Source organism: Pterocles gutturalis, unplaced genomic scaffold (genome assembly GCF_000699245.1).
Source record: "Pterocles gutturalis isolate BGI_N339 unplaced genomic scaffold, ASM69924v1 scaffold21608, whole genome shotgun sequence".
Lineage (NCBI taxonomy): Eukaryota > Metazoa > Chordata > Aves > Pterocliformes > Pteroclidae > Pterocles > Pterocles gutturalis.
Genome location: NW_010126361.1, coordinates 126,749 through 137,033, shown reverse-complemented (window position 1 = coordinate 137,033; position 10,285 = coordinate 126,749). Strand labels below are relative to the sequence as shown.

The following is a 10,285-nucleotide window of genomic DNA, read 5'->3' as shown; positions in this document are numbered from 1 at the left end:
CCCAGGCTGTATTTGTGCTTGGGATTGCTTTGATTCACATGCAGGACCTTGCACTTGGCCTTCTTGAAATTCATGAGGTTTGCATGGATCCCCCTCTCAAGCCTGTCAAGGTCCCTCCGGATGGCATCCCTTCCCTCCAGCATCTCGACCGCACCACACAGCTTCGTGTTGTCTGCCAAATTGCTCAATCCTACTGTGTCAGATAAACAATGTTAAACAACACTGGTCCCAGTACCGACCCCTGAGGAACTCCACTTTTCACCTGTATCCACTTGGATGAGCCATTGACCACAACTGTTTGAGCGTATTGATCCAGCCAGTTCCTTCTCCACTGTGTGGTCCAACTGTCAGATCCGTGTCTCTCCAATTTAGAGACAAGAATGTCATGTGGGACAAGGATGTCATGCGGGACAGTGTCTGATGCTTTGCACAAGTCCAGGTAGATGGTGTCAGTTGCTCTTCCCTTATCCACCAGTGCTGTGGCCCCATCGCAGAAGGCCACCAAATTCGCCAGGCATGATTTGCCCTTGGTGAAGCCATGTTGACTGTCACTGATCGCCTCCTTCTTTTCCATGGGCCTTAGCATAGTTCCCAGAAGGATCTGCTCCATGATCTTGCTGGGCACAGAGGTGAGACTGACCAGCCTGTAGTTTCCTGGGTCTTCCTTTTTCCCTTTTTAGAAGTGGGGGTTATGTTTCGCCTTTTGCAGTCAGTGGGAACTTTATCAGACTGCCATGACCTCTCAAATACGAGTAGTCTAGGGAGATCTAGACTTGGAGATCTAGAACAGTTGTCAAAACAATTTTATCTTTTTCCAAGCTTACAACTTCTCTTTTGTATATTACTATGTGTGATAAAAATAAAGCTTTCCTTCTTTCACTTGTCCCCCCCAAATCCTGTGACTTTATCTACAAAACAACAAATATTCAAGCTGGTTTTAAAACTTTGTTTTTTATTACCTTATGAAGTATGATAGACAAAGACTATCTCCTTAGGGTAGAGAGATGCTGCCAGGGTGTTTTTAGACAGAGTAAGATCTCTTTCCTCCTTTTTTTTTTTTTTTTTCCACTGCAAGTGTCACACTGAATATAAAATTCTTACTAGTTGATTCCTTTTTGTTCTTAAACAATTTTCTTCTTTTTTGATAGTAGTAATTTAGCATGGTTTTTTGGCTTCTTACTCTGGGCATTCCTACTCATTCATTTATGCCTGCATAAAAAAATAGAAACTCAGAAGAGCTACTGAAGCATTTATAAATTGAAATTTATTTTAAATCCTGCTTTAATATCCTATCAGTCTAATGGAAATAGAAATACATATTTGTGCCATGAAGTGATTGTGTTGAGGAAGTTCTTATGTTTTGTTGATGGTACACTTCTATTCTTGCCATACTGATTTTGGGTAACTTCTAATGATTAAAACTTTATTTTCTGCGCTTCTGTAATTAAAATGCAGAATGAGTGAGTTCCAAAATGCAACTAAATACACAATGCGTGGTACGGTGATAATAGTGTTGTTGACAATAAGTGTTTTTAATGGTAACTAAGTGACTAATGAAGCAAGGAGGACTGTCATGGGATTTTTTGGAAGAGCTTGGTAAACTGTAACCATTCATTTAGAGACTGTTTGCGTCTTTAGGTGGCTAAATTCTTAAGCAGAAGTGGTGAAAAGAGGAAAAAGATAAGGTGTAAAAAAGAATTTTGTTTGATTTCTTGCAGCTGTTGCTTTTAAGAATGCCAAGCAGTTTGACCAGGCAAGGGAAGCCTGCTTACGGGAAGCTGAGGCACATGAAAACAATAAAGCGTATCTTTTCACTGATTGTTATTCTTTTTTCCAAGAAGTTGACGAATTGTTACTTAGAATGGGGTTACGGGGGTTGATAGAAGATGTATTTAATATATATTTTGTCAGTCTAACAAAATAATCTTTTAGAAGACTATTCCTGTGTGCTTAGCGGGCAAGCTAAAGAACTTTTTTGATGAGAAAATCTGTGTTGTTTCCAGTAACATCTGGAGTAATAAGATGCTGACCAGTGCCTGAGTCTAGGTACTGCTTCAGAAACTATTTAAAAAAACAAAACAAAACAAAACCTGCAAAGGGATAGTATAAAGTAAATGCAACTCTGACATTATTACAGTACTTGTAGCAGTATGTGGTAACCAGGAACATATTTTAAGTAAATGTGCTTTTTGCAACTTTACATGCAGTTATACTTTGCTGTGTTACATTTATTCTGTCCTTAGAAGCATTTGTTTTTGAGACCTTGCCTACAAAGGTAGTAGCTTTGATTTGCTTTTGTGGGATTCCTTGCTTTGAAACCAGTACTTGTATAAGCATTTGTGCACTTATAATTTTTCTGCATTATATTTTTGTGGCTTTTGTCCTTGACTTTGACAATGTTACTGCCAGTCTCTTCCATGCCGCCAAGTAAGTACAGAAGCACTGAGTAATCTGAGACAAATTTTCTAACATATGGTACAAGCATGAACTATTGTTTTGATCTCACTGTACTAAATGGTATGGTTCAAGTGATTTCACTGTTTCAGAATCAGTTTAATGGAAGTGTGGGCTAGGAAAGTGAAAACCTGTAATAGCCATCTGAAGAAATGATGATTTTGACACTCCTCAGCACCTTTTGATATAAAAAATTTTTTTAGGTGAACTTCTTGTAATTTTGAGTTTACAAATAAATTTTTAATAAAGAGTACTTCAAAGCAAGCAGATAATGACAAATAATCCAAATATTGCCAGCGGATCAGATAAAGAAAAGATATTTTTAGTGGGTAGGATGGCTGAAGTACTTAATTTGTGGAGTATAATGTTACACATGCACTGTTTCATTAAATAAAACACTTGAAATATCTTCAAAGCATTAAATATTACCAGTGAAGTGATAGCTTACACATGTTTAACTTTTGCTGCATAACTATGGCTTGCTGAAATACACCCTGTCTTAACTAATTTGTACTTTTTTTCTCTGCAGAGCTTATGAACAAGCTGGTATGATGCTAAAGGTATTTTCATTTACTGTTTTTCATTAAGAAGTTCTGGTTTATAGTGAAGAATATTGTGTACTGGACCATTTTACAAATATATGTAAGCGAATTGCATATTAAAGTGAGATTTTTCTGTTGGCTCATAGTTCCTACAAATACCTTCAGAAGGTTAGGGAAGTGACATTTTGGGGGAAAAAATTGTTTCCTTTTGGAGAAGGAAAGATGAGAACCTCATGTCAGAGGCTAATGGAAGAGTGGTGCTGTTTCTGCTCTAAACTACCACAAATTCATGCCTTACATGAAAGTTTGGTACTTACCAGTGAATTTTATGGAGTTGGTGGTCAACTTTCTCTACCTCTACAAGTCTGTAAATCAAAGTTAGAATCTTAATAAAGTACTACAGTTTGCTTTGATTTGTTTCATTATACGTAAGTGTAATTCCTGACAGCAATGCCCCTTGCATTATGGCTTTGCAGGAGATGCAGAGACTCCCTGAAGCAGTTCAGCTGATCGAGAAAGCCAGTATGATGTACCTGGAGAATGGGACACCAGATACAGCAGCTATTGCGCTGGAACGGGCTGGAAAGTAAGTTTGTGGTATTGGTGGCTAGAATGCATGCAGGGCATGGGTATGTCTTTGATTTCTTTCTTGTCTTTTTTATGCTTTTAGGTAAAAAAAAAATTAATCTGAAGATAAATTATTTATATTTGTTACAGGTTAATAGAAAATGTGAGCCCAGAGAAGGCTGTGCAGCTCTATCAGCAAGCAGCATCAGTGTTTGAAGTAAGTGGGGGTTTTTTGGGTTGTTTTTTTTTTTTTTTTTCTCACCAGCAAAGAAATTTCCAGTCCCAGAAAGTATACGAAGATGAATGAATTGGTGTTTAAGGTCAGCTACAAAGTTAACAAAAAAGCCTAAGATGAGGTTCTAAGTTATTTTTCCTTCCTTTCACATCAGTGACTGAGTAATGAAGTAGAAGGCTCCTTATGCTGTAGAGAAGCTGATTATAAAATTTAGGAATCAGTTTGCTTTGCCTTTTTCTCAGTTTGGGACTTGACTGAAGCTGAATTTTGATGTTGTCAAGTTTTCTGCCTCTTGTTGGGCAGCCCAGAGGGTAGGAAGCATGGCTGCTGTTGAGTCCTGGAGCCTAAAATAGTTTGAAGTCCTTGAAGGTGCAGAAGATTTGCTTGATGCTCTACCCTTTCCATGAGCAGATGATTTGCCTTTTTGCTGCTGCCTGGGGTGTACTTCTCTGTCATCAGTTGTCAACGTCTTTCCAGCTTAGCAAGTTTGCGTTGATGTTACTTTGCTCTGTAGATTCGTACGGGAGCTGCCTGTGGGACTTCGGTGCACCAATACTCTTCATGTTTCTCTTGAGTGTGTGAACTGCTGATGTAATTAACAGTTGTTCTAAGTTACAGATGACATACTTGGATTAAGGCCTCGTGGTCTTAATTCTGTGCAAATTAAATATAAATGCTTAAATTCTTTCTGTTCTTCTCTAGAATGAAGAACGTTTACGGCAGGCATTAGAAATGCTAGGGAAGGCATCAAGACTTCTAGTGAGAGGACGCAGGTATAGCTTTATGCCTTTTTAAAATGTAATTGAATCTTTATTAGTGATTTTCATTGGGCTTTTTTTTGCTGTTGGATTTATACTTTTACTTAATTCTTCTTTGAGATGCACTTCAAACTAAAGTTCAGTTTCTCTGAGATATGCCATGTTCATCCAGGAACCGCCTATTCTGTGTTCTGGGATGGGAGAATGTGGGCTGTAAGGCTTTGGTTCCTTTGTGTCTGTTGAATAGCTAGAATGCACATACACCAGTTTTCATTCATTCTTGAAGTATCAGGAATTTTTTTTCTTTCAGCACTAACATGTAGAAAGTATTTGAAAGTCTTTTCTACCTGTGGAATATAAAACAGGGGAGTTAGGTGATGAACCTGAGGAGAGGAATCTGCAGCAGTCTGATTCTGGTCTTAAAGAAGAGTGTGTCTTGGAGTCTCATAGGGAATTTATTTTAATTGTTAATTGCTAGCACCAAACTTGGCCTGCAGTTCAGCTTAGATTTGCTTCACTGAAACATGTAGTTTCTTTAAGAAATTGTCTGGGTTTCTGCTTTTAAGACTTAATTTCACTGCAGAATTGTAGTCAGAAAAATGACATTATGAAATAACTTGAAAGTCTTTCCGTAAAAGAAAGTCAACATAGCTTCAGAACATCTGAAAGACTTAGTTGCTCTGCTGCTTTATAGCTCATGTACTATTGCTAATTTCTAGAAGTATAATATGATGATTAAAAGAGTATTCAAACCCAAAACCAGTTACTAGGACTTAATATTGATAGTTCATGGATATCAGACTTACTGATAGCCTATAGTAACCTCATGACATACAGAACTTTATTAGGGTGTGTAACAAGACATTAATCTTGTACAATGTTATGAAAAATTAGGTTTCTCTGAATGAATTCCAGAGATATTCTTAGCCTGCATGCATACAAAAGGAATTACTGACTACATATTTCTCTATCTACTCTGTCAGTAAGATCTACTGCTGATTTTTAGTTGTGTTGCTTTTTATTCCAGTAAACTTGCAGGTGTGTTAGTTAAACACTTTGTAATTAGCCTCATGTCCATTATACAGTGTTCCTGGCACTGATACTCCTAATTGTTTTTTGGCTTTTTTAGATTAGATGAGGCTGCATTGTCTCTTCAAAAGGAAAAAAGTATTTATAAGGAAATTGAAAACTACCCAACATGCTATAAGGTAAATTCTAGGAGACAATTTCTGATGGTGCGTTTCAAGTTTTTCTGGTTAACTAATGACAGCTGACATATGGCTGACAATATGTACTTCTTGATTCAGGGATACATTTTATGCTAAATGATGAGAATTTGTGGTAGTGCATGCTTCCCCAACCTCTTAACTATGCCTTTTTCACTACTGTAATGTTGAAGATAATATGCTGTTATCTACAGGAGCTGTCAAGCCAACAAATGCGTCAAAAATAAAGAAGTTATCAAAACTAACAACCACAAAAACTATTACTTGGTGCAACAGTTCACTACAATGTTAGAGGAGATAATCTGTCTCATACCAGCTGAGGATATAGCTTTCTACGTTTTCACTATGTTGTTCTGACTCTCTTGTGCCAGTATCTTAGAATCATTGCAGATTATAATGACCTTTTTCACACTAAGTATTAGCAGTCCAATATTTTTCTCTTATTTTGCTGTTAATTTCTAAAGAATCATCAGGTTGTTTTGGTTTTTTTTTGTTTAGAAAACTATTGCTCAAGTGTTAGTTCATCTTCACAGAAATGATTATGTTGCCGCAGAAAGATGTGTGAGGGAAAGCTATAGGTAAGTCTACTTCATGTCGTATAATTTTAAACAGAATGTTTCATTAACGTAGATCTCTTCTTATGAAAGAGTAGTGGAAACAGTCTGCCAATAAATTTTAAGCTTGTACTTCTGTTGACTTACAGTACAACAGTAGCATTCTGTGGTATATGACTATCAAGATTTTTTTCAGTCTTAATATAGCTGTAATTACCATGGTGATTCTTCTTAATGAACCTAAAATAAAAAACTTAGTCATAAAGAAGTAGTTATGTGCGACAGATGAAATGAGATGGAAATTAGAAGTTCTTCCCATTTTTTTTTCCTTGTTAAAAAGCTGAGCAGAATATTGTTATGGCTGGGATTCTTGCTGATATCCTTTGGGGTGTGTCTTTTTTTCAAATGAAGGAGAGATGGATTAGCTATTGTAAACAAATGTTTAGGATTGAAAGTGGGCATTTCTGCATGTTGGTATCTGAATTTTAATTTTTTCAGAATCTGTTTGCATTGTTGTGTGCAGGCCCTTAAAAAGTTGGAATTCTAACTTGTCATTGCCATATTTTTTTAGAGTTTGAGGATGCCAATATGGAATGCGGTCTCAAAATGTGCGATAGCAGCATTCCAGTATAATCAACTAAACTATCTAGTAGGGTGATTAGATTGAGGGAAAGATTACTCTAAATGTTTTTTTAAAGAAAAGTTTGCAGCATGTGAGTTACTGTGTTTCTGGTTATGTTGGTCTAGATCTTGCTGTCATCATACACTGGAAGAAGAAAAGCAAGATTTCTACTTTTTGTGACTTTTTTTTTTTCAATAGTTGATTGAACTGAAAGATAATTCAGGAAGCAGAAAGTAGGCCAGTTGAATACATTGAAATGAAGAAGGCATTATTTATACATCCAGGAGAAAATTCTGGTGTCAGAATCTGGATTAGTCCAGATTCTGGTTCCAGATCCTGGTTCCAGAGGTTTTCCCAGCAATTCTCCATTTCAGCTTTCTTTAGGGCTTCAGTAACAAAGTCCTGAAACAACGTATTTTTCCTTAAATCATGTTTTTGGTGAAATGACTTGAACATATGTGTAAGTTAAATTGTACTTTATTTTTAGAAATAATTTTTCAGGATCGGTCTTTAAACATCTTGCTCATATTTTTCACGTCTTCAATTTGTATTTCATATATAGGAACTCACGACAGAATTTTTCTGTATGTAAAGTGGAAGAAGAGTTTATTGACTAGTGAAGAAAAGAATATTTATATATATTTTCTTTTTGTCTGGACTATGATTGTGGTCTTATTCTCAGCATGCAAACCAGTATTGTTGAAAATTTAATTTTATGGACATGATCCATGTGTCTGGAGAAATCAAAGTAGTTATTGTCAGTTTTGTGGAATAGGCAGTCCATCAGATTCTTAAAAGCTGCTTACTCTTCTGCTGTTAATTAGCAGCATTTAAAGATAGAATAGCTGAGTGTCAAGTAGATTGCTGAAATGCCCTAAATGAACTTTTAAATTTCCTTCAGTATACCAGGTTTTAATGGAAGTGAAGACTGTGCAGCACTAGAGCAACTTTTAGAAGGGTATGACCAGCAGGATCAGGATCAAGTTTCTGAAGTTTGCAATTTGCCACTCTTCAAATACATGGACAATGATGTAAGTAGACAGTTCCTATGGATTTTTTTTTTTTAGAATCCTTTTATTTGTTCAGGCTGAGGGATTTTTTTTTTTTTCTAGTAGAGGAAAATAAGAGCAGGGTCCATGTATTTATTCTGACTTCCTCTGTCATTCTGCCGTGTGCCTGTGAACTTTATGTATTCTCTTACTTTGCTGCCTGCCAATGTAAATTTCCACATCATTGTTCCTTTCAGATTGTGGGAAGGCTTAGGTGAAAGAGCAGTTTGTTTTGGATTTGCTCAGTTTGTTTGATGAGTTGATCAAAATTCGTTTTTCTTCTACTTGATTCTTTAGGGGCCAGAACAGGTTGCTGCTTATGTTTTATCTCAGCATATAGCTGATAGGCGTGCATAAACATTACAGAATACGATGGCTACAGGATAGCATGGTTGAATGTTTTTTTCAGTGTTTATTCCTTAGCAATGTACTAATTAGTGAAAGATTTTAAAATCTATTTTAAGAAACTAGTTGTGTGTCATCCTAGTGTGCCTTTTTAATTTTTTTTAAATTGTACTTGTAAATTGTAGAAAGTAAAAGGATAGGAAAGGTGTGAAGTAAAGGATAGGTCCATCCATGCCAAACTTTGTAATAGCATGGACTAATTTTACTTTGTTGCTATGTTGAATAGTAATAATTAAGGTACTAGTCTTACTGAAAAACACTTGTAAGACTTTTTACATTAACTATTACTAGATAATGTATGCAGAGCTGCATAGTGAAAAATTAATGCATCAGTCAGTTTTGTGCAGTGTAATTCAACAAGATTTTACTTCTGTGATAGTACAGAAATTAAACTTGCCTTGTTATTTGTCAGTATGCCAAGCTTGGTCTTACCTTGGTGGTCCCAGGAGGTGGAATCAAGAAGAAATCACCAAATGCTGCACAAGACAAAGCAAGAGGACCAGCCACAGTGGGCTCTCATGCTGATGAGGAAGAGGATGAATATTCTGGTGGACTATGCTAGCTACAGACATAGCTTGTCTTAAATATCTGACTTATTTGTGATGTTGAGCATATCCAAAGGTACCAGATTTACCAGAGCTTCATTGCAATTGTGATATGGGAATGCTAATATTAACTTGGCAGCTTCTAGGTACAATACTGGACAAAAAGCATAATTGTACCTATCATCTTGAAACATTTTTGGACTTAATTTCTTACCTGGCAGGAGTTTCCTCGGGGCCCTGCCTTCAACTGACAGGAAAAATACGAGAGAAATTTTTGCTAAAAGCACAGTTTAAAATAAACCAAAACCTCAGAAGCACTGGGGTAGGGAGAGTGGTACAAAATTTTAAATGCTGGATTTTAACAGCTTTCACTTTTTGGTCTCAGTAATATGTTTATGATTGTTTTCCAAGTTAAATATATGATCATGCATCTGGCTATTTATCTCCTGTTTAACACCACTTAAGGCAGACTGTGCCAGGCAGGATTTTTCACTACTGTAAGCACTAGGGGGAGCAGTCAGCTTATTTTCAACATGTTTTTACTCCACTGCGGGATATTTAACACCTTTTTCTTTGTAAGCAGTGTCCATGTGGTTGTGAAAAATACCAAGCCAACTAGTTTGAAGCTATCTTGCAAGCTTAAAAGTACACACACGTCTTTCACCTTAAGAACTTTATTGACCTGAAGTCTTTGGAAATAAATACGTGCATAGTGTTTGTAATGTACACCTTGGGAATGGGAAGAGTGGACAGCCTTTCTTAGCAGTGTTTCTGAAGCATACCATAACCAAAAAAGAAACTGAAGGTAGCAGATAATATGCATTGAATATAAAGCTCTGAACAGCATTTAACAAAAACTTAGATGTAATTTTTCAGTTCTATGTTTGAGTTTGTGAGTGTTACAGGTGTTTATTTACTAATCAATGTGCTAGTCTATGAGGACGTTTTATTCTTTCATATTCTCAAAGCATAGAACAGCTGTCTCTTGCAAATAGCATTTTTCAAATAAGCTCAGAATCTGAAGTAACCAAATTGTAATGCATCTTCTCTATTTTTATTTGGTTTCAAGTTGTCATGTGTTTTGCAAGCTTCCGTAGTGTCCTAAATTTGTTTGACCTTTTTATGCTTAAAAGTTGACAACACTGGGAGTTGTACCTGTGGTCTGTTTCTTCAGAAGAATCTAATCAAGATCTGCACTAGGGTGAGATCACTTGGAATTCATCGGGGATTTGTGTGTGATACATGATGCCTAAAGTTCAATAAAAAATAGACCAAAAGCACAGTGTTAAGTGTTGGTACAGTTTCTGCCATATTAAGGAATTGGATGT

At 36.4% G+C, this 10,285-nt stretch overlaps 1 protein-coding gene across 1 annotated transcript; it reads left to right on the top strand.

Annotated features, from left to right (window-relative positions):
- Positions 1–1,718: 1,718 nt before the first annotated feature.
- NAPG (N-ethylmaleimide-sensitive factor attachment protein, gamma) lies at positions 1,719–9,208 on the top strand (the record flags this gene model as incomplete). Its single annotated transcript, XM_010078968.1, has 10 exons — positions 1,719–1,803; positions 2,410–2,427; positions 2,984–3,014; positions 3,473–3,582; positions 3,714–3,780; positions 4,501–4,571; positions 5,686–5,764; positions 6,281–6,360; positions 7,860–7,989; positions 8,825–9,208. Coding segments are annotated over 10 exons (821 nt in total), but the record flags the coding sequence as incomplete, so codon positions are not given.
- Positions 9,209–10,285: the final 1,077 nt, after the last annotated feature.